General features: G+C 65.7%; 1 protein-coding gene across 2 annotated transcripts in view; it reads right to left on the bottom strand.

Annotated features, from left to right (window-relative positions):
- PDE2A (phosphodiesterase 2A) overlaps positions 1–22,526 on the bottom strand; it is a 48,841-nt gene extending 26,315 nt beyond the window's left edge. The window contains exons 1-2 of one of the 2 annotated variants that reach the window (XM_084494221.1): positions 22,405–22,526; positions 3,647–3,707 (exon numbers count right to left, since the gene is read on the bottom strand). In XM_084494221.1, coding sequence (XP_084350347.1) covers positions 3,647–3,707; positions 22,405–22,472 — 129 coding nt within the window. In that variant the 5' untranslated portion in view covers positions 22,473–22,526. Of the gene's footprint in view, positions 1–2,780; positions 2,894–3,646; positions 3,708–22,404 lie in introns of those variants that run through there. The other variant, XM_084494222.1, reaches the window with a different exon arrangement.
- Between the last annotated feature and the right edge of the window lie 1,219 nt (positions 22,527–23,745).

The following is a 23,745-nucleotide window of genomic DNA, read 5'->3' as shown; positions in this document are numbered from 1 at the left end:
ATTATTTCGGTCGGGGGGGAGCTGAGGCGCAACCCAAAGTCACCCCTTAAATCCAGGCCAGGGCCGGGAGCGGAGCACGCAGCCAAAAACCCGCGGATCTGCCCCAGAAAAGCAGCCGAGCCCTGCCTGGCTCCATCCCTGTGCCCAGCGGGCTGGAGGAGGAGGAGGAGGATGGAGTGGCATCGCCTGGGTGGCATCGCAGCCCCCACCCCAAATCAGCCACCCCTGAGAGGAGGCTGCTGCCCTCCCCAGCTCCGGAGCACATTTTGGGGATGCTCACGTGAAACCTGGATCCAGCCCTGTGAGCCCCCCAGGGGTCCTGAGCCCCCCCTAGGGTCGTCCCCGCTGCGGGCAGGGCCCCGTGCCGTCGCCTCCGTGCTAAATATCTCAGCTCAGCTCGAAAGGGACAAGGTCTGGGGGCAGGGAGCAGTCGCTGTGCCCGTGAGGATGATGCTGGTGCTGGCTCCAGCATGAGAAATTCCTCCCCTCCAGCAAACACCAAAAATCAAAGCCGCTGCCCCAAATCCTCCTCTCGCCCCGGTGCGCCCGGGGCAGCTCCAGCCGGGCTCCGGGCTCCCCCCGCAGCCCCTGAACCCAAAACCCACCCGGAGGTGCCCAAAAACCCTGACTGTGGGCACAGCAGGACGGGGAGCCCAGGGGATGTCCCCAGGAGAAGCGAGACCCACGGGGTTGGCGCAGGAGCTGACGAGAGGGTGGGTGGCAGTGACATCCCCGGGGACTTCACGCACCTCACCCCACGGACACGGGAGATTTTGGGGAGCCACGACCCCAAACGAGCAGCACCGGGGCAGGCACCGAGGCGGCACGGGCTGATCCTGCACAGGCAGGACGCGCTTTTAAATGTGGGACCCCCTGGATGAGGACAAGCAGGGGGTGCCCAGCTCCGCTTTGGGGGTCCCGCTGTGCCCCCAAAACGGCAGGGTGGGGGCCGTGAGCGGGGCAGGGGAGGGGAGGAAGCCGTCCCCCGTCGCACGTCATGGAAAGAAGCGCCCCTGCATTGTGCGGCGCGGCCGCCGCGGCCCTTTCCTCCCCTTTATTACCCTGCTGATGTGTTTGTGTCAGCGGGAGGAAACGGCGGCCGCGCCGAGACAAACGGCTGCGCGCACACACGCATGGCCCCACGCCGCCCCCCGCCCCACAAACCCGGCCCGAACCCCCCCCCAGAACCCATCCCAATGGGGAAACTGAGGCAGGAGAGGGGTGCGCCTTAAAAATCGATGTCCCCAAGGTGGGATGGGGTGGCCGGGGGGCGCGGGGACGCGGCTGCCCCCTGCCCTGGAGCTGCGCCGTGCCCCCCCCCGGCCCCAGCGCGGGTGCAGCAGCAGTGGGTCAGTGCATTTTCCACCCCCCCCCGCCCCGGTTGGCTTCCTGCTCGGCCAGGCTGCGAACACGTATCAATTAGGATCTGATTCATGGGCCAGTCAGCGGGTAATTGCATTGGGGCCGCTGCCTGGGAGAGGAGGCAGGGAGAGGAGGCAGCGGTGGAGACGCCGAGAGCTTGGCCGGAGCGGCCTCACCCCACCGTGGGGTGCTCGGGGTGGGGTGGGGGGGACGCACAAAGCTAAAAAAAACCCCAAAGGTGACACAGCCCCACAGCTCCGGGCTTGGGGATGCTGGTCCCAAAGCAGCCAGAGCCACCGGCCTGGCACCGCTGGTGACCGCGGTGATCCCCAGAGGGACACGGTGTCCCCGTGCAGGGCAGCAGAGCGGTGTCCCACCCCTCGCCACGCACCTCCCCGTGGCCCCTCTCCGGTCCCTTCACCTCGTGCTGCTGCAGCATCGCCCGCCGGAGAGGCAGCTCTGCCCGTCCCGTGTCCCCCGGCCCCAAAACACCGAGACGGATGCGCCACAGGCAGCACCGGTTGGGTCCTGGGGGTCTGGGACCACTGGAGACCCCACACCACATCCTTTCACCCCGAAAACTATCCCGGGGGAGGAATCACCCATCCTGCCCCTGCTGGGTGACAGCTCGGATGTCCCCAAGCTCAAAACCCCGCAGCAAACCGTGCCGACCCCGATCCCTCTCCGCCGGCCGCGGGGCTGGCCGGTGCTGCTGGCCTTTCCCTCCTGGTTCCTTTCTCTCCGTCAGCAGCTTTTGGTGGCTTTGGAGCATTTTGTTTCCTGCCCCTCTTTTCGCAGGGCAAAGCCCTCTGTTCCCCTCCTCGTTCTGGCAGCAGCCAGGGGGACACCGAGCCCACGGCCCCATTGCCCGCACCCAAACCAAGGTGCCGGGTTTTGGGGTCAGGAAACCCAACCCTGGACACTCTAGAATGGGGCAGAGGGCTCAGGGTTGGAGCAAAACCCCCCCGAGCTGCCCTAAATCTGGGTGCGTGTTCCCATCCTCCTCACTCAGGGCGCATCCTGGCCCCGAAACCTGCGTGCGAGGGAGGATTTGGGGCACGGCGCTGCCGGGGGGGCCCGACGGTGCCCCCCTGCTCCATCCTGGCACAGCCACCCCGCTGTCAGCCCCACGGTGGGCACGTTGCCTGCCCCCAGCCGTGCACCGAGCAGCCTGGGGGAGCGCAGAGCCGGGGACCCCAACCCCCCCCAAAACTTCTCCAAGACGCACCAGACCCCAAAGCGGCACCGCAAACGCACGGGATGCCCCCCACCCCCCACCCCCTGCCCCCCAAACCCATCCCGGAACCCAGCGACCCCCGGGACTCCCCCAAATCCTTCCCCACCCTTCTCCCCCAAGCCCGGAGCCCCCATTTCGGGGTGGGGGGTGGCCGGGCAGAGCCCCCAGACCCCGGCCTTACAGCGTCCCGGAGGGTGCCCATGGCGCGGCCCCGGTGGCGGCGGCTCCCGGCGCGGCTGCGGGAGGGCGCTGCGGGCCCGCCGGGACCGGGACCGGGACCGGGGTAGGGGCAGGGGCTGGGGCCGGGGCCGCACCCCCCCCCCCGGAGCCAGCCCATTTCCTCCGGCCCGGCAGGATCCGCACCTCCCCGCAGGAAAGGCAGAGCGGGGGGGTGCGCGCAGCCCGGCGCGTCCCCGAGCCCCTTTCGGGGTGGGGGGGGCACCGCTGCCCCTGTGCCTGCCCGGGGGTGCGCTCCCCACCCCTGTGCGCCCGGGAGGGGGTCGGGGATGGGGGGGTCCTTGCTGCTCCCCGGCCGGCCCCGAGCTCCGTGCCTCAGTTTCCCCACCGGGCACGACCCCCTGTGTCCCCCCCCCGTGCCGGTTCAGGACTCCAGAAGCTGTCGGGGGCGCTGGGGGTTTGGGGAGGGGGGGGGTTGAAGCCCCCTGCCCGGCCAGGGGGTGCCGTGCGGGATGCTCAGCCCCGGCTCGGGGGGGTCCCGGCCCCGCATGGTCCCGACCCGGCTTTTCCAGCAGGACCCGCGGCTCCACCGCCCCCCCCCCCCATTAATCCTCATCCGCCCCCCCAAATCCCTGCCCGCTTTTAACACCGTGCACCCCCATTATCGGGTCGGGGGGGGGGGGCACGGGAAGGGAGGTCCCGGGTGGGAGAGGGGACACGGGGGGGGGGGGGCGCACGGGGCGAGGGGTCCCGAATGGGAAGGGTGGGGAGACTGGGACGGGGGGCGCGGCTGGGAGGGGAGTTTTGGGGACCCAAGGGGACACCGGGGGGGGGGTAAAAAAGGGGGGGGGGGGCTGTCCCCGTCCCTACCTGTAGCGCCTCGGAGCCGGGCACGGCGTCCTCCACCTTCAGGAAGACCTGCTGGCCCCGTCTGAAAAATTGAAGGAGGGCGGTGAGGAGATGCTGCAGCACCAGCACCATGCCTCCTCCTCCTCCTCCTCCTCCTCCTCTTCTTCCTCCTCTTCCTCCTCCTGGCCCGGTTCGGAGCTGCACGGCACGGGCACGGCCCCGCTGCTGCGCTCCCCGCCCCCCTCCCGGGCAAGGGGGGGGGGGGTGCGCGCCCTGCGCTCCCCGCCCCGCTCCGCCCTGCGCTCCGCTCCGCTCCGCTCCGCACCTGCTGCGGGAAACGCGGGGACCGCGGGGGGGGCAAGGGGGGGAAAGGGCATTGCCCCCACCCAAGGTGGGGGACCCCAAAAGGGGGGGTGGGCTGCGAGCGGCGATCCCAAGGTGGGGGTGCGCCCCGGTGGGTTTGGGCACTTGGAGAGGGGTTGGGGGCACCCCCCTGTTTGTCGCCGCCCCCTTGGGTTTGGGGAGACCCCAGTCCCTGGGGGATTTTGGGGGTTGCCACCTTTAAAAGCCCTATATTGAATGAGCCACCCCCCCCTCAAAGACAGGGGACACAGACCTCCTGGAAACGACCCCCCCCATAGGGGTGTGGGGGCTGCTCGCCCCCAACCTCCCCCCCAAAAAAAGAGGTGTGTGCCCCCCCTGTGCACTTGGTGGGAAGTTCCCCCACCCCTGGGGGGGCACTGAAATCCCAGCCAGAAGCCCCCTCCCGTTCTGGGCAGGGATGTGCCCCCCCCCCCCAAAGTCCCCCAGGGCTGGGTGGCCGCGCTGCTCGGTGCCAGACCCCAAAAAGCAGAGGGAAAGGGCAATGAAAGAGGAGAAGCCCCCCCCAAAAAAACTCCCCCAGCCCCTGCCTGCACCCCTCGAGGGGCACTGGGGGCTTCGTCCCCCCCTCCTCATCCTCCTCTGGCGAAGGGGCTGTGGAGTGGCCCAGCCCTCCCCAGCTCCCCGACATGGACCCTGAGCCAAATAGCAGTGGCACCAAGAGCCCCCCCGCTGGGGGGTTTCCCAAATCCCAAATTCCCAGATTCCAATCACAATTCCCAGATTCCCCTACGGAGGAATTCCCGCTCCCCTCTCTGTTCCCTGCACCAAAAGCAGAGCCCAGGCAGGCGAGGACGCAGGGACACGGGTGGGCATGGGGTGTCCACGCAGCCCCGGGGCCGAGGGCTGAGCTGTGGCTGCAGCTCTGACTTCCAGCCCGGGATGTTTGGGCACCCTGCACCCCACAAACCGCATCCTGCACCCCACACGATGCCTCCTGCACCCCACAAAATAAACCCTGCACCCCACGAGCTGCGTCCTGCGCCGCACACCCCGCACCCTGCGCCCTGCATGCTGCACCCTCCAGCCAGCTCCCTGCACGATGCATCCTACACCCCATTCCCTGCGCCCTGCTCCCTGCGTGTTGTACCCTCCAATCTGTCCCCCATTCCCTGTCCCCAATTCCCAGCTCCCCATTCCTTGTCCCCTATTCCCTGCTCCCATTCCCTGCTCCTCATTCCCTGTCCCCAATTTCCAGCTCCCCATTCCCAGCTCCCCATTTCCAGTTCCCTATTTCCAGCTCCCCAGTCCCTGTCCCCCATTCCCAGCTCTCCATTTCCTGTCCCCATTCCCTGTCCCCATTCCCTGCTCCCATTCCCAGCTCCCCATTCCCAGCTCCCATTTCCAGCTCCCCATTCCCCGTCCCAAATTTCCAGCTCCCCATTCCCAGCTCCCATTCCCAGCTCCCCGTTCCCAGCTCCCCGTTCCCTGTCCCCAATTCCCAGCTCCCATTCCCTGCTCCCCATTCCCACCTCCCAATTCCCAGCTTCCCATTCCCAGCTCCCCACTCCCTGTCCCCAATTTCCAGCTCCCATTCCCTGTCCCCAATTTCCAGCTCCCCATTCCCTGCCCCCATTCCCAGCTCCCCATTCCCAGCTCCCCATTCCCAGTTCCCCACTCCCTGTCCCAAGTTTCCAGCTCCCCACTCCCAGCTCCCCATTCCCACCTCCCCATTCCCAGCTCCCATTCCCAGCTCCCCATTCCCTGCCCCCCATTCCCATCTCCCCATTCCCAGCTCCCCATTCCCATCTCCCCACTCCCTGTCCCAATTCCTTGCCCCCATTCCCAGCTCCTCGCACCCCTCAGCCCCCGGGCGGTGCCGGAGGGGGGGGGCCCGGCGGAGCCGCAGGGCCATCTAGTGGCCAGAGCCACCCGGGCGAGCCCAGAGGACACCCACAGTGGCCCCAGGGCGCACAGGGGGCGAAGGGGCTCGGCAGGGGTTGGGGGGGACACACAACAGCTCCTGGCTCTGCCCGCAGGTTCCCAGAGCTCGGCGCTCATCCGGCAGCACCCTGGGAGCGAGGGGTGCCGCAGGGTGCTGGGTGCAGGGAGGTGGGTGCCTCCCCTGGGGGTGGCACGTGGGGATTAAACCCTACACGGTGATGGCACAGGGTGCTGGCACCTCGCCTGGGGGTGGCACATGGGGATAAAACCCTACACGGTGATGGCACAGCGTGGTGGCACACGGTGGTGCCACCTCACCCCGTGATGGCACACGGTGATGGCACCTCACCCCGAGCGATGTTATCCATCTGGGCTCAGCTCCTCGCCCCCTCAGGGACCCCAGGAGCTTTTATTTTCCTCTCTCCAGGGCCTTGGCCTCGCATCAAAGCCCCGTGGGCAGCGGGCGGCCTCGCCCCCGCGCCCCCCTGCCCGCCCCACAGCCTCCTTGGCACCCTCAGATCTGCTCAAATCCCCGCTGTGGATTTTCGGCCTCGGGTTTTTGTTCTCCTCCCGCTGCTCGGCGGATGAAAAGGAAAGAGGGCGAGAGGTCAGATGCTGGCGAGCTCCTCAGCCCTCCCAGCCTGCGGAGGAACCCTTCGGGGAGGTTTTTTTCCTCCCCTCCTGCCTCAGTTTCCCCACGCCAGCAGCCGGGAGCCTCCCAGCTCCGGTGCCGGAGGCTGTGGGCTCGATCCCCGCGGCTCGCAGCCCGCAGCGAGGGTGTGTTTCTATGGCAATGGGGATAAGTGCCGCCGAGATGCCAGCTCCTGCTTGGAGACAGACGCTGCAAACAGCTCTGGAGCCGCAGACCTGGCTGCTGACAGCCCCGGAGCCTGGGGGCGAGCACCCCTGCGCCGGGCAGGATGGGACCCCCCAGCTCCACCTCGTCCCTAAGGGTTGGTGCTGCTGGAGGAAATGTCCCAACCCAAAGGGTTTTTGGAGAGGGTGCAGCACGCACCTGGATGGGACGTTTGGCACCGGGGGCTGTGCACCAGCCCTGTCCTGTCCCTGTTGTCACAGCCCTCCCTGCACAAATGGGACCGACCCAGCGGCAGCGCACGGCTGCGGGGGTTTGGGGTGGGAAGCGGCGAGTCCCAGCACCAGGCTGTGCACATCCCCGTGCAAAAGGGGTGGAAAAACACCCAAAAAAACAACCCCAGGGCTGAAAACCCCGCTCACCCTGCCGGGCAAAAGGGTGGTGGGATGCTGAGCCGCTGGGTTAGCTCCGGGACCCCTGGGGTTGGGGGAAAAGGACAGAACCGGGGCCGGGGGCTGCTCCCGGTGAGTCACCCCAGGGCTGTGCTATAATTAGAGATCCCAGCAAGGCAAGGAGTGAGGAGATTCGTCAGCTGCTGGCCTTAATGAAGCAGGCAGCAGCAGGGCACCGGCACAGCCACGGCGTGGCACCCCGGCGGGGCTGGGGGAGGCAGCTGGGGGGGGGGGGTGAGGGCTATTTCCAGCTCCAAGCACCAGGGACGCTGGGGCTGGATGCTCACCCCACTTGGTTCTGCCCCACAGCCAGCCCACGGGGCAGCAGCTCACTGTGGGGCAGCCGATGTGCCCCACACCCTGCCCAGGCCCCCACGGGACCCCCAGCGTCACCGCGGGACCCTCGGCACCCCCAGGTCCCCACGGCGCAGCCCCGCGGTCCCCAACTCCGGGGACACCACGCTGAGGGGACCGAGCATCCTCTCAGCCCACGGGCTCTGCTCAGCCTGGACGCACCCTGCCCGCTCAGATTCAGGTCCTGTGCCCCGTGCACGCAGCAAATATCCCATGGGGACAGCAGCCGGGGGCCCGATTGTCCCCGGGAAGAGCCGGGTGCACGGCAGGGGCCGTGCCAAGCAAGGCACGAGGTCGCTCACGCAGGACACGGGCCTGGCACAGCTGCCCTGGGGACAGAGGGACCATTGCTGGGGCCACACAAGGGCGCAGTGTGGGCTGGCCCCGGCCCCCCCGGCCACCCTACAACGTGGGGAGCGGGGCTGCGGGACCGCAGGTGCGCACGGGCTGCTTGCAGGGAAGCAGCGCCTTAATGCCACGGGGGCTCGTTAAGGACCCGGTGCAATTAGCAGCAGAGGGAGATGGCAGACGGGGATGTGGCAGCGCCGTGCCCCTGTCCCAGGGAGCTTTGGGGAGTAAATCCAGGCAGAGTGCTTCCCGGCGCATTTTGGTGTGTTTTTCCCTGCTCCCAGCCGATCGATCAGCCGGGCCCCCGCCGTCTTCAGGGACTCAGCGGGGCTGGAAACCCGCCAGGCATCGACAGGCAGCTCCAGCCAGAGGGTATTTAATTGCATGGGAGGGAGCAAAGTTCGCTGGGCTGGGAAATATTAACCCTTACGCGGCACCAAGGCGCTGCTCCTGCCCGGGGGGGACCCCTCGGGGCTCGGGACCCGCGTCCAGGCACTTCCATCACACAGGCACCGAAGCTGAGTGAGTTTTGAGGGCTAAGAGGCAACACCGAGCCCAGGGAGCAGCCCTACAACGCGTTTCACCCCACACCCAGCCCCTCTTGCAGGTCGCATTTAGGTAAAACTTCCCCCAAGGCTGCGCCCCCGGCTGCCACTGGGCGCACTGGGGGCACTGGGTGCCACGCACGGGGCTGGGGCAGGGGGAGCGTGGCCGGCACGTGCTGTGCTGGTGGGGCTGCAAAGCGTGGTGGAGCAGCACAGCCCCGTTGACCCTACAGAGGTGCTGAGCCTCAGCACGGCCTCATTAACCCGGGGGGGCCCCGCTGGGGGCACGCACGCTGCAGGCACCGAGGCACGGCGGGCACGGGGACAGCGCGCACGTGGCCGGGGTGAGCCGAGGGGTGAGAAGTGCCCTCGGGGAGGCAGAAGGGGTGCGAGGATCAGGACGCCCTCCTTGCATCACTAGGGTGTGTGGCAGGGGGTGGGGGAGACCCCAGCCCTGCTGCCCCTCCCCGGTGGCGCATCCCCTGCTCGGGGTTTTGGCACGGTCACAAATCAGAGCCACGTTCGCTGCTCGCGGAGGAAGGAGGTGACGCTCCTCTTCCTCAGCCTGTGTTGATAAATGTGCCTGGCAGCCCGGCAGCAGATGCTCCGGGGTGCTCCGCTCTGCTTTTTGGGGTCAGAAAGGACAAGTTTGGCCCTGCTACGTGGCTGCGGGGTGCAGGAGGGCTGCCCGCGGGGAGCGCGCGAGCAGGCGCGAGGAAGACCCACGGCAGGGCAGGGAGGAAGAGCGGGGCAGGAACCCAGTGCCAGGGCCGTGCCGTGCGTGCACACGTGTGCGTGCAGAGCCGTGAGCTTGTGTGCTACCCGTGGGCTTGCACATCCGTGTGGGTGCACGTCGGGGGGCGTGCGCGCTCGGGGGGCACGTGCGCACGGATGCGTGGGGGTGTGCATGCATGGAGGGGGAGGAATGTGTGCGTGTGGGAGGGTGAGGGGGCGAATATTTGTGTGCACTGGGTCTGGGTCTGTGTGTGCACCCCGCACAGCCTCCTATTTGCCCCCCCCCGTGCACCCCTGCACCCCTCTGCCTGCACCCGTGCCGCCCCGTGGGGGCTCAGCACCACGCTGACCCCCTCCAGCTGCATCCTGCACCGGGATCCATCACCACCAGCAGGGGCTGGGGGCAGCTGCAATGGGGCAGGACCCTGGGTTCACCCCTTTTCTGCCCCACTGGGCACAAACCCAGAGCCAGGAGGGGACATCCCGGTGCCCTGCCCCGTGCCAGGAGCCGCCATGCCCCCAAAACACCGGTGGCACCTCCAGGGGGGGCGCAGGCACGGGTTTGTTGTCCCCGTTGCTGCTGTTACTGCTGTCTCCGTGCTCTTAGCTGGAAAAGGAAGGGCCCGGCGATGAATAAGTGATGAAGCCCTGCTAGGATCTCTATGGAGACCGCTGGGAGCCGGCGGCGCGGGCAGCGGGGGGGACGCTGCAGCCCCCCTGCCCCAAAACACCGTGTCCTGCACGCAGGGACCCGGGCACGCGCCTGCTGCGGGCTGAAAGGGATGAGGGACAGGTGACAACCACGGGGACAGCGAGGGACAGCGCGTGCCCGGAAGGACAGCACGCATCTGGAGGAACGTGTGCCTGGGGGGGGGACACGCTGGGGGACAGCAGGCACCCCGAGGGACAGGAGGAGCCCGCGGGGACAGCACATCTGGGGACAGCGGGTGCCGTAAGGCGCAGCACGTCTCGAGGGGCAGCTGGTGACCGAAGGGACAACGCGTGTCTCAAAGGGGGGGTGAGCAGGACGTGTCCAGAGGGACAGCTTGTGTTTTGGGGACAGCGTGTGCCTGAGAGAGCAGGGATCCGGAGAGACAGAGTGTGCCTCGAGGGACGGCACGTGGCTGGGGGACAGCAGGCACTCGGGGGACAGCACGTGCCTGGGGACAGCGTGTGGCCATCCCCACCGCGTCCCTCCAGAGCTCCCACGGTGACAGCAGGGCAGGTGACATCCCCACATGGACCCTGGCTCTGTGATGCCACCCCGTCCTCACCGCTCGGCGCGCCCCAGCCCACTCCCACGCGGGGACACGGCGTGTCCCCACGCTGTCACCCCGAGGACGCGCAGCCCCCGGGGTCCCCGGAGGTCTCCAAACCAACCTCGGCCACGGCTTGGCCTCACCTCCACGGCCACATCCCCGCTTTTGGGACATCCCCACCCCTTGGGGACCGCAGGGACGGGGGGCACCGGCGGGCAGCCCCTTCGGCTTTGTTCGGTTTTGCCTTATCGGGAGACTTTTCCCCCATTTTTTTATTGCTGTAAATTTCCCTTCTGCTCCATTACAGCCGAAAAACAAACGAAGCACCTGAGCTGGGCTGGCAGTGCCCGTCCAGAGGTACTTACACAACTCGTTAGCGCCTTAATGACTGCGCCAGCAGCCGCTGCAGGTGGCCGGGCAGCAATAAGGAAAGACCCCGGGAGCGCTCCGGGCGTGCCGAGGACGTTCGTTTGGTGCCGGATTAATTAAAAGAGTAACAGGCAACATCAGCAGGCAGCGGGACGAGTTGTGCCTCGCTCTGCTCCGTGCTGGCTGGGCTGCGGCTGCAAGAGGGGATTTGTGCCACCCGGTGCCACCCAGACCCAAGGGGACAATGGAGGTGAGGGGTCACTGCTGGCACCGGGAGAGCTCCCACGCACGGCTGTGGGATTTGGGGGGCTCAAGGCAGACCTGATCTGTAAATCCCCGGAGTATGGGGTGCTCCGAGGATGTCCCCGGGGTGCTCTGAGACTGATCTGGGGGTGCCCCGCGCCCCTTGCAGCCCCCCCAGCCCGGTGCATTGCTGGAGCAGCTCCGTGCCCGTGTCCTGCAGCGGCTCACACATCAGTTTTGGCTGTCGTGCCCTTTTCCAAAAAGCCCCTAATTCCACCTTTAGACCCAAGGACGAGCACCTCAAAAAAGGGGCACAAGAGGACCCCAGCCCCTTTGGGTGCCTTCCTCCAGGGTGAAATCTCCTCCTCCTCCTCAGTGCAGCAGGGCGCGAGGATGCTGCACGCAGGCCAAGGGGCAGCAAAGGGGCGGTGGGGGCTCTCAGGGTCCCCCCCCTATCCATGGGTGACCCCCAGCTTTGTCTCCTGCCCTGGTGTCCCCAGGGATCTCCCCTAAGGGACACGCTCGGCTGGCGTCCCCTGTCCCCAGCTGGGCGCCCGCTGCCACCCTGGCACCTGCCCGCTCCAATTCCCCTCGTTATCTCTCCTTCGTTAACGACGCCTTCGCTCGCCAATTTAACCTGGATTAAAACTGGATCGTTTCTCCCTCTCTCTCTCTCTCTTTTTTTTTTTTTAATCCTCCAATTAATTCGTTCGTCGCTTCCATTTCCAAATTAATCCATCAGGCTCTCCGGGCAGGGAGCGGCGCGCTGGGGCTCGGCGAGGGGCTCGTGGACAACCAGCCCCAGGGGAACAGCTTCGGGGGGGGCGCAAATCGGGGTCCCCCCGGCCCCATCACGGCCACCACGGGGCAAAACCCCCATGGGGGGGCAGCGACAGCCCTGGTCCAGGCGAGGGGAGGGGGCGGCCAGTGCCCCCCGGCACCCCCGCGGGGTTACCGCAGGGTACAGGGCGTTGGGGCTAAAAATATGCAGTGACTTTCTCTGCATTTGCTCTAATGACTCATTCTTTTTTTTAAGTAATTTATTGCTCGTTACATAATCACTTTCATTTTCAGCTGGAGAAAAATGGATTTTTTCTTTTTCTTCCCTTTTTTTTTTTTTTTTTTTTTTTTTTTTTATTATTTTATTTTATTTTATTTTATTTCGACGCAAAGGGCACTTAGCGAAGCCTGCAGCCGCCCGGTAATTAGCTGCTTCCCCAGCCCTTCGGTAATTAGCTGCTTTCCCAGCCCTTCGCCAGATGATGCCGGGGCTCGTTTCCCTTCGGCTCGGTCCCGAAGGGGCTGGGTTCCCCCTGCCACCTCCTCGTGCATCTTTTTTGGGGTCCCCAGGGTGATGAAGGAGCAAAGCCAGTGCTACGACCCGGTATACCCAGTGCTATGACCCAGTAAACCCAGTGCTATGTCCCAGTAGAACCAGTACAGTGCCCCAGGAAACCCAGTGTCACGTCCCAGTATGCCCAGTGCGGTGTCTCATCCAGCCCAGCGCCGTGTCCCAACAAACCCGGTGCCATGCCCCATCCAGCCCAGTGCTATGTCCCAGTAAAACCAGTGCCATGTCCCAGTAAGACTGGGACCACATCCCAGCAAACCCAGTACAGTGCCCCAGCAAACCCAGTGCCACGTCCCAGTAAAACCAGTACAGTGCCCCAGCAAAACCAGTGCCCTATCCCAGCAAACCCAGCACAGTGCCCCAACAAACCCAGTGCCATGTCCCAGTAAAACCAGTGCCATGTCCCAGCAAACCCAGTAGTGTCCCAGCAAACCCAGTACAGTGCCCCAACAAACCCAGTGCCATGTCCCAGCAAACCCAGTACAGTGCCCCAGCAAACCCAGTGCCATGTCCCAGCAAAACCAGTGCCCTATCCCAGCAAACCCAGCACAGTGCCCCAGCAAACCCAGTGCCATGTCCCAGTAAACCCAGTGCCATGCCCCAGCAAACCCAGTAGTGTCCCAGCAAACCCAGTACAGTGCCCCAGCAAAACCAGTGCCTTATCCCAGCAAACCCAGTGCCAAATCCCAGCAAATCCAGGGGGGTCCGGGCACCAGCCTCCCCCTCCCATCCTGGTGGGACCGGGGGTGGCCCCGCTCCCCTCCGCTCTGCTCTGCGAGCTGCCGGCGAGGAATCACTCCGCCAAATGTTTTATTTGTGCAGAAACGCAATTATGCTAATTAAGGCACATCTGTAATTACAGCACTTAGCGGCCCACAAGTACACAAGCTTCCAGCGATCTGGAAGCCCGGAGGGCTGCACGTGTCCCCTGCAAGGCGAAGCCTCGTCCCCCTGCCACCGAGCTCAGCGGTGGCTTTGGTGACAGCGGTGACCTTGGCACTGGGTAGAGGGGCGCAGGAGCGAGCTGGGGTCACTGGAGAGGGTGCTGGGGGTGGTCCTGACGGGTGCGTCCCTTCACAGCACGTCCCATATCCATGTCCTCTGTCCCATTTCCATGTCCCACGTGCCCCGTCCCGTGTCCCAAGTCCCCAGCAGCTGCATTCCCTCCTGCTGTGGATGCGAGAGGTCCCTGGCGCTCCGTGGCTCATCCTGCCCGGCCCCAAAGCAGCGGCAGAAAATCGCCAGTTTCCCGCAGGCAGCGAGCCCCGAAATGAAGGATTTCACGTGGAAATGCAGGGCACGGAGTGGGTGTTAGGGGCTGTGGGGACGCCGGGTGCCCTGCGCCCTGAGCGCGAGCGTGGCACCGGGACGGAGCGGGGAGCCACCGCGCAGCTCGGGGGGGGGGTTAATTTGGAGCCGAGCTTGGCTGTGGGTAATTGCAGCATGAATATTAATGGGCAGGTGCTGCAGGATGCTGCGGGGCCCCGGCGGCAGCTGGCAGGAGCGTGGGAGGGGAGGGGAAAGGTGGCACCCCCGGGCTTCCCGGTGCGCTCTGTTTGCTCAGCAAACGCCTCGAGTGCCGCCGCTCCGGCTGGGCGCGCTGAGCGGTGTTTGCACGGCGGGCACGCTTCCTCGGTGCCGTCCCAGCAGCGTCGCACGCCCACGGAGCAGCTGCGGAGCGGGCACGCATCCGGCACTCCAAGGAGCACCAGGAATGTGGCCCGGCCCCATCCCCAAACCGCCAAGTTCCCAGCGCGCCGCACCTCGGAGATGCGCAGGGTTTGGTTGATGGGGGAAGCCCCCAAATCCCATGGGATGTCCCCAAAGGGGGATGCTGGAAATGCAGAGCTCTCCCCGCCGGGAGCAGAGCAGGGGCAGCAGCACCCCGAGGATCCGAGCAGAGCGCCAGGGCGCTGACACCGAGATCCTCAGATCCTCGGCAGCAGGCAGGAGGCGCGGCGGGGCGGGGAGGAAACGCTTCGGTTACCCCCGGCTCTCCTGGGAGTTGTCCTTGAATAAAGGCAGCCTTGCAGACTTTGCCAACTCATCATTCAATTAGGAGGTTTAGTTGATAACCGGGGAAAAAAAAAAAAAAAAAAAAAAGAAAAAAAGAAAAAAAAAAGAAAAGAGGAGCTGGAGGTGGCTTTTCCTTCTGCCTCCTCTCCCTTCCCAGCTCTGGCCCTGCACTTTTGCTTCCCCTGCAGCGGGTCCGAGCCCCCAGTTTTCCCAATCCAATCCCAGTTCAATTCCCATTCCCCCAGTCTTTCCATCCCAACGCCAGCAGGATCCCGGTGCTTTTTGGGGAGGAGCAGGAGCCCCACGTCCTGTCTCTGCCCCCTGCCTGTCCTGTGTCCACCTCCCCTGGTGCCCAAATCCTCCCGGCAGCCCCACGCAGCGACTTCACCTGAAGCCTCCACGTGCTCCTACGATGCACACGGGGCTGATTAGCCCCAAAATTAGCCCCGAAATTAGCCCCAGCCCAACGACAATGAAATAAAAGCACCAGACCCCGGAGGAGGAAACGCTCGGTGCAAGCACAAAATATTCCTGTTAGCCGGGGGCAGCCGGGCATGGGGACCATGGGGAAGGGGAAGGACACGGCTAAAAGTCTCCCGTGCCTCTGAGGCTTGTGAAAACGAGAGCTGCTTCAGCTGACACCCGCGTGCTCAAAAGCAGCATCTCGCTGAGCTGAGCCCAGGCTTTTTAATTTGCAAAGTCGCCGCTTTTCCTTGGAGGGGGCCACGGGGGCCGGGGCTGGAGCCACCTCCCAGCAGCAGCCACGGCTCGACCAGGAGCAGGGACACGAGAAATGGGGCTGGGATGGGCAGCGGTGGCAAAAAAACATCAGGGAAGGGGCTGGTGAGTGCACACGGGTGTGTTTGTGTGCGTGTCCACTTGTGCACACGTGTGCGTGCCACCTGCATCTCCCCAGAGCCCTGCTGCAAGCGCCGCACGCAACCCTCTTCGTGCCACCAGCGCCGAGCTCCTCCGGGCTTGCTGCCACCCCCACCGGGCGTGCAGGGGGCACGAAGCCCCCCCGCCAAGCCCTACAGATGCGGAGCAGGGGGTGCTGGGTGCCTGCAGTGAGCAGCGCAGCCGCGATGCCCGGAGGCTGAGATCTTGGCCTTAATTCGTGGCGCGGCGGCTGCCGTCTGCGCGAGCCTGCGGTGCGGCGAGGAGACATCTCCCTGCGTCGCTGTCTGCTGGGGGCAGGCTCCGGGGGGGTGCTGGGGGGTGCTGGGGGCAGCGGTGGGGTGCTGGGGGCAGCTGGCCCCAGCCCCGTGGCTGGTCCTGCTTTGGGGACACTGGCCCTGCAGTGGATGTGAGGGTCAGGGGGCAGCTTGGCCGCGGCGAGGAGATGCTGTGAGCCCTCAGGGACGTGCCCAAAGCCCCCCCAGAGCCCCCGGCACCATCCCTTCGGCCACAAACCCCACTCAGCAGGCTCCAACCCAAGGCAGGACCACTTCTCCTGCCCCTGCCGTGCACCAGCAGACCTCAGAGCGCAGGAGGGCTGGGAGGGAGCTGCCCCCTGCCCACGCTGCGTGGCCAGCCCCCGCCGCCACCGCTCCCCGCGGGCTGAGCTCCAGCTCCAGCACCCCGCTCCCCAGCTCCCAGGCACGGCGACGCATGAGCAAGGCTGACTTTGCACTTCTTTGGGAGCTGCAGGCTCCCCAGCCCACGGACCTGCTGTCACAGCACCGTGCCAGCTCGCCGGGGAAGGGTCCCCAGCAGCGCCGTGCGCCCCGCGGGGCTGCCAGGACCCCACCTCCACGCGGCCCCTCCGCGCTCACCCCAGCTTCCCACGCCACCCACGGGGGCAGAGACCCCTTTCTCCTCCCCACGGCCCCGTTTTGGAGGGGCTGGCTCAGCCCCCGAGCTGTGGGGCAGGCGGGGAGCCCCCCGTTTGGGCGCGGTGAGCAGGGCTCGGCCCCCGCGCCCTCAGCAGCTGCGGGTGGCCGCGGCCGTCTCTGCAGCACAGCCACGATTCGGGCAGAGAAAACCAGCACCCAAAGGGGCCTCGTGTTTGTTTTGGGGGATGCTCGACCTGCAGCAGCCAGCTGGTAAAAAAAAAAATAAAAAAAATATAAAAAAAAATAGGATTCAAATGTTGCAGTGCTCGGCTCCAGGAGCCCGAGCCTCTGACGAAGCAGAGCGCTGGAGGTAAGCAGGGGAAATAAAAGAGCAAGAATCGAATTAGGAAAGGTCACACTGCTCCTCCACGGTGAGCCCTTCCCACCCAAACGGGCACCTCCAGCCCTGGAGCCAGGCTCAGCCCTCGCTGCCTTCCCTTCCCCTTTCCAGACACCGTGGGCTCGTCCTCCTCACCGGGCTCAAACAGCCCCCAAAGTTTGGGGTGCTTCCCCCACCAGCTTTTCCTGGCTCTGCGTCAATCCTGAGCAGCTCAGTGCCCTGATGTCCCTCCCGATCAGAAGCCCGAGGTGTCCCCAAAAGATGCCTCAAGCCCTGGGGTGCCCGAGCTCTGCGGGAACCTCCATCGCCAAGCCAGACCCAGCCCAGCAGAGCGCACCCAGCTCGTGGGCAGAGATTTCATGCCCGGGGCAGCTGATAACAAAACCCTCAGGGCACTTGGCTCGAGCCAGATTAAAGATTTAGCGGGTGCCAACACCTCTGCCCATCGCCTTGCTCGGCGGAGGTTTCGTGCTCAGAGGCTGCCCAAATTCTGCCTCCTTGCTGCGCGTGGGAAGGACGCTGCCACCAGCACTCATCCTGCTCCAAACGGGACCGCGGCGGGCTGAGCGAGCCCAGAGCCCCAGCACGTGGATGTAGAGAGAGGAGAGCTCAGATCCCAGCCCATTTTATTAATTCTGGGGGAAAAAAAGGAATTTGTGGCATCCCCGCGTGCTCCCCACCCGCAGCACCCTCCCCGTGGTCCCTCCTGCTTGGGGCTCCTGCCTTGGGCCAGCAAAACTCAGCTCCTGGAGGTGTCTCCAAACACCCCCTGGCTCCACCAGGGTGACATCCACACCAGGCTGATAAATCCCAGTGCTCTCCAGGGCTCCGTGCGCTCGGATCCAGCCTCGGGCTCACCCAGCTGGGCAGCATCCAGGCCGGGAAGGGCTCAGGTCCTGGGGAGCAGCTCCCCGAGAGGCTGTGGGACACAGCACCGTGTCCCCGTCTGTGCAACGGGGTGGGCTGTGGGGAGCCCTGCCTGCGAGGAGGGGTCTGCACGGAGTTTTTCCATGGGGAGAAACGGGCACGGGTTGTGTCCCGCTGGTTCTGGCTCTGCGGGAGGCGGAGGAGCGGCAGCACCGGGGTGCAGCAACCCCAAACTGCAGCTCCCTGCCCCATCCCTGAATTGTGCTGGCCCTAAAGCCGGGGCAGAGAGGTGCTTGGGGAGCTGCTCATGCAGACGGGGAGGTTTTTGGGGCCAGGTTGTCAGCACCTCGCAGCAGCTTCCCTCCTGCTGCACGGCCACGGGCGCGCTGGGGCGAGAGGGAGCGCGGGCGACTTTGCCCTGCACCAGCTCAAGGGAAGAAAGGGGGGGGAAAAAAAGCCCTGAAACAGGCTTAGCCTTTGAAATGCTCATTATAAATAGCTCCTCACTGTCTTCTGAGTCACCCAGCTGAAACGTGCAAGCTAATAACTAGCTGGGAAGGGGCTGGCTGGCTCAGGGAAGTGCTCAGAAGCCAGGGGAGGCTTTCTGGCTCAGGCTTCACTTCCAGGCTGCTGCCGGAGCTGCTGTTTGCTTTTTTTTTCCTTCTCAGGTGCCTTTGCACTCCCCTGCTTCTGGCAAAAAAGGGGTTTGGTGGCCCTGAGGTGCTCTGCAAAGCCACCCTTAGCCCCCTAAAATGCCGGTGCCAGGCTGATGGGTCCTGGTCCCGAACCTAAGAGCCAAACCGCAGGTGGTAACAGCCCCTGCAGGAGATGAATCTGTCCAAAACCACCTCCTTTTTCTACTCCATTTATTCAGGAAAACACAAATTGCCACGCACTCGGAGGGCCTGAGCCCACCCAAAGCCCTGCCTGCACAGGGAAGCTTTGCAGCCTTCCCACCCCACGATTTTCCCAAACTGGCCTTGGAGGCAGAGCCCCTGGGGGCTTCAGGAGCTGGGTTTCAGTGAGAAACCCACCCCAGGAGCCCCCAGGAGCACTCAGGATCTGCAGCAAGCTGCTGGGCTACTCCTTGAGGTCACACACACGGGGGACAGGGCTCTGGGGACACCTCCCCACGGGTGCCAGGGGTGCCGCCGCGCCGCGCACCGCTCACCAAAGCCCTCCTGCTGCTGCAGCCACGCAGAAAAAGCATCCTTGGGCTCGCCCAGCCCCTCGTAGCCCTCCCCGGGGACCAGCCCGAGCATTAAGTAGGGCAGCTCAGCCCTGCTAGGGGAAGGATGGACGGGCAGAAAAGTCCCAGGCAGCCCCGTGCCGCCCGGTTTGCGCCGCTGGCTGCGGCCCAGCGCGGCTCTCGGCGAGCCGCGTGGGAGCAGGGATGGAGACAAAAGCGAAATCGAGTACCAGGCTGGGGAGGAGAGCGCAGAGAGCTGGGCGAAAGCATCAGGGGGGGGGTCCCAGAAAGGGTCTGGATTCGTGCCCCGGGTCGATGCTGGTTCCCTGCCCCTGGGGCTGAAAACGCAGCTCACCAGCCTGCTGTTATCTCCTCCGGGCCCACATCTCGCAGGGGGGCACACGGGGCTGATGCCAGCCCACGAGGCAGAGCAGGGGCTGCTCTGATGGCCCCCGTCTGTGCCAGCAGCCGGCGAGCACCGGAGGTGAATTCCCAGCACTTGGGCACCACCGGAGGCTCCGAGGATGCTCGGGGGGAGGAGGATGGAGGCTGGATGCTTGATGGATGCAGGATGGAGCCTGAGGGTTTGGTAACGTGTTTTTGGGGCTTCCTTCTCCCTCCTGGATCCGCGTGGGTCCAGCATAACCCAGATATTTGGCTGCCAGCAAGGCACGGCCGACGCCTGCTGCTCCCCTGCCCTGTGGGTAAGCAGCAGGGTCGGATGCAAAGCCTGCACCACGCTGAAATCCACCCTGAACTGCAAGATGCATGGGTAGCACAAAGCCTGGCGTCCCCGGGAAGAGCTCAGCAGGGCACAGCGGAGCCAGGAGGGCTCTGGGGTGGATCCCAACCTCTCCTGGTCGCCCTCCTGCCTCTCCGGGGCTGCGTGCCGAAGCGTCGGGGGGATGCCAATGCACCTCCTGCCCCAGCTCTGCTGCCAGGCACCCCTACAAGCTGGGGGCCCCCTGCTCCTGAATCCTTTTTCCCCTTGTGGGGCCGGATCCAGCCTTGCACAGAGCTTCAGAGCTGCGAGGCGGGGGCTGGGAATCATCACAGGTTTGGGGCAGCCCCCGGCGTGCTCGCCAGCCTGCCCTCGCTTGGAGAACCCCAAAAGGACGTGACATTTACCTGGAGTAAAAGGCACAAAAGCGCACAGAAAACACCTCTGTCCCCTCGCAGGTCCCCAAAACCTTCGCCCCGGTGACTCCCAAGGGTTTCCTGAGACCCACGACCTCAGACCTCCTGAGATCTTCCCTGCACCACCCCTCAGTGTGTTTTCTCCCCCAGCACCACGTTTCCAGCCCGCGGAGCTCGGCTCTTTCTCCTCCAGCCCCAGCTGCTGCCAGATCCTGCCCTTGGGCACCCCAACACCACATCCAGCTGGACCTGCTCCCCGTCCCGGTGCGCACACACACTCCTCGTGCTTGTCGTGGATTGGCGTGCTCCTCTCGGATTTAATCCCAGCTCTGCTTCCCAGCTCATCCCTCGGGGAGCAGGGCTATCCGTAATGCTTCCCACCGCCCCCCCCCCTCGCTGCACCCTGCTTTAACATGAAAATGGGATCCTGGTGGAAGAGGGGAGAGGCTGGTTTGTAAAGGCACAGCAGATTTGGAGCCTGCTCTCCGCGGCTGGCTGTGCTCGCTCCGGGCACCCTCGCATCCAGCACGCGCCGCTAACCGGGTCAGGAGCCGCCAGCCCGGGCGCACGCTTCCCGCCGGGGTGGGGGGGGGAAAAAAAGGAGGAAATGGGTTAAAACGTGACCTGGATAACACAAAATGGCACTTGACTGGCTGCCACCTGCAAAATAAATCGGAATGTATTGACAGGGCTGCGCCACGCACGTGGGGACTGGAGAATCACAGAAGTGTAGGGTTGGAAGGGACCTCAGGAGATGATCGGGTCCGACCCCTCTGCCAAAACAGTTTCCCCAGAGCAGGCTGCTGGAGATCAGCACTTGGGGAGCTTTTCCGGCTCCCCTTTTTCACACACAGGGTGTGTGAATGCGATCAGACATCTTCTAGGCAGAAGGCGAGGCTACGCCCTGGGCAACGGGGGAATTTCTGCACGAAGTTTCGGCAGCATCCACCTGCCTTAAAGGTCGCTCAGCAGCAGCTGCAAGTCACACGAGGCGCTCCAGCCGGGGGAAGCATTTGGGTAGCGTGGCATTTCGAGACTTTTGTGTGCTTTGCTGGAAGGAAAGGACACGGGCACACGTCCTGATGGCAGCGTGGAAGCGTCTCCGCCGGGAACAAAGCACTCGGCGCCAGCAAGCGGCTCCTGGGGTAAGGCAAGGTGGGTCCAAGCCCCACCACGCATGGGGTTGGAGGCAGAGGAGATGCTGTAGGGTATTTCCTACCCAGAGAGAGGCAAACTTCTCTGAAGGTCACCCCCGGGAAGGTGTGAAACGTGCGCGGTGCAGGGAGGGGAAGGCTCCGTGCTGGAGCAGGAGCAGCCTCCCCCTGCGCCCCAGTGCCGTGGCGTTAGGGGAGGGGTGAGCGCACCCAAATGGGAGCTCAGGGTGCTCCCAGCCCCATCCCCACGCAGCTCCCAGGCTGCTCCCAGGCTGTGCTGCCAAGCCAGGCAGCTCGGCCGCTGTCTGAGCACGTGGAGCTGGCAGTGCCAGACAAAGGAATGCAAGCGCCGAGCCGCCTTCCTCCTCTCCCCCTCTGCCCTCGTCCCTTCCCCGCTGGCTCAGCTCACCCCTGGGGCAGGGCAGGATCCAAAGGGATGGGGAGCACCCCAAATCTCCCCACACTCAGAGGCAGGGCACCCCCATCCTGCAAACCTCCTGTGCACAGCCTGCTAGCCGGAGCCTGGTGAGCGCAGCAGGCGCGCACGCAGCGCCGGGGGGTCTCCGCCACCCCCCAGCAGAGCACCCCCGGGGTGCTGGGAATTCACCGCGTGCTTCCCGTTAGCCAGCTCAGCCCCAAATTCCCCACGTGGGCTTCTCCGGAGCATCACCCTTCCCCGCTTGCAGGGAGCACTGTCATCCCTCAGCAAGGTCACCCCACGCTCGTGCGCGCAGCCCCCGCTGCCCGTGCCGGTGGAGCGGGAGCCCCGCCGAGCCCCGCAGCCCCCTCCCCACCCCGCTGCACGCAGGGAGGGGCAGCGGCACCCGGACCCCCGGACCTGTTGCGGGGGTGGGTGTGCGGGGGTGGCCGCCCTGCCCTGCGTGGAGCTGTGGGAACCACGTTTCAGAGGCCTGACCCCGCGCCTCACCGAGGCACCCGGTGCCTGGCCGTGCCCCCCCCAGCCCGCCGCAGGGCCCGCAGCCTTCCACCCCCCCAGGAAAACGTGGTGGGGGGCGAGCGTGGCTCCCGAAACACAGGGATGCCAAGCACGGCGGCCCTCTGGCACGCAGCTTTCAATCCCCACCAGCCCTGGGCGAACACCAGGGGGGCAACAGGGGGGGGGTCAGGGCCCTTTTGTGCCCCCTCCCCTCCAGCTGTCATGCAGGGAGAACTTTTGCCCTGCCTCCCCTCTCCCCATCCCCACGCAGCCACTGCTCCCTCACCCCACAGCCCCACGGAGGACCCCTCCTCGAGCATCCCCCTCGTCCTGGAGCATCCCCCCCGTTCCAGAGCATCCCCCCCCATCCCAGAGCATCCCCCCCATCCCAGAGCATCCCCCCGGTTCCAGAGCATCCCCCTCGTCCTAGAGCATCCCCCCCGTTCCAGAGCATCCCTCCCATCCCAGAGCATCCCCCCGGTTCCAGAGCATCCCCCTCGTCCCGGAGCATCCCCCCCCGTCCCAGCTCGGTCCCCCCCACGCCCGGTGGCGACAAGAGGGGGACTCACAGGTCAGACGCGGCCGCCTGGTACGGCTGGCTCCGGCAGAGGATGGAGTGTCCGCAGCCCTGCCCCATGGCTCCGCATGCTTCGGCAGCCCTGCCAGGGGGGAGGCGGCGGTGGGGGGGGGCTCGGCGGGGGCTGCGAGCAGCGAGGAGCCTCCTCTGCGCCCTGCTCGGCGCTGGCTGGCAGCGGAGCCCCTCGGCGAGGCTGTCACCGAGCCCGCTGCAGCGCGCCGAGGCGCGCGGGTGGGGGAGGAAGGAGGAAAAAAAAAAAAAAAAAAGAAAAAAAAAAAAAAAGGAGAAAAGGGGGGGGAGAAAAGGGAGGTGGGGGGAGCTGATTGACGGCTCCGCGGGGCTGGGCGGGGGCCGAGGAGCTCCGGCGGAGGCCCCGATGGGCTCCGCACCTGCCCCCTGCGCCCGGCCGCCGAACGCCGCGCCCGGCCGCGCCCGCTGCGCCGCGCCGCTCCCTGCGGCCGCAGCCTTTGTCTGGTAGGGGCGCGCAGACCCTCCCCGTTCCCCAGCCGTGCCGCCGTCCCCCGGTGCCCCCGGGGGAATGGGGTGGGTCTGGGCAGCGCCAGAGCCATGGGCAGGGTGCTGGTTTGGGGTGGTGAGAGCGGGGAGAGGCTCTGGGCAGTGCTGGTCCTGAGGGTCTGGAGGGGTTGGGGGGCGTCAAGGGGTGTCGGTGGTCCCACAGGGTGCTCCGGTAGCACCAGGGTGATGCTGGGATGTGCTGGTCCTGCCCACTGGTCGGGCTGTGGGATGCTGAGTGCTGCGTTGGCACGGCTCCGTGGTGCTCAGCCGGGGAAATCGGACCTGGAGCCAGGAGAGGATGGAGCCTGGAGCCCTCGGCCACCCCAGCTGGGTGGGTTCCCAGCCTGGACCTGCCCTGGGCCCCGGCCCACACCCTGTGCTGGGATGCAGCAGCAAAACCAGAGCTTCCCAGGTGCCTGCAGCACCGCTCCGTGCCGTCACCTCCCGAATTAGCACAGCTCCCCTCTGGGAACCCTGCTGAGCGCACAGCCCTTTGCGTGTGTGCAGCACCAAGCCCCACCAGAGCCTCTCTTGGCTGGGCTGGAGGTGCCGCCGTGTTGTCCCTCGGGACATCAAGCAGGGCTGTCCCCCAACAGGGGGACCACAGCCTCACCGGGGTCTCCTGCCTTGGGCCTCGCTGTGCCCGGGGGGCTGTCGGAGTGCGTGGTCACCCAGGGTGCGGGGTGCCAGAGGTGGGAAGGGCACAGGTTGTGCAGTCAGATGCTGTGCTCCGAGGAGGGACCCCAGGGAAGGGCATCCTACACGGGATTGGGGTCAGAGCGAGCTCTGCCTGCTGCAAAACCCCACAGCTCCTGGC

The sequence above is a fragment of the Aythya ferina genome (assembly GCF_964211825.1).
Source record: "Aythya ferina genome assembly, chromosome: 1".
In the NCBI taxonomy this organism is placed as follows: Eukaryota; Metazoa; Chordata; class Aves; order Anseriformes; family Anatidae; genus Aythya; species Aythya ferina.
This window is presented reverse-complemented; position numbering and strand designations above follow the sequence as displayed.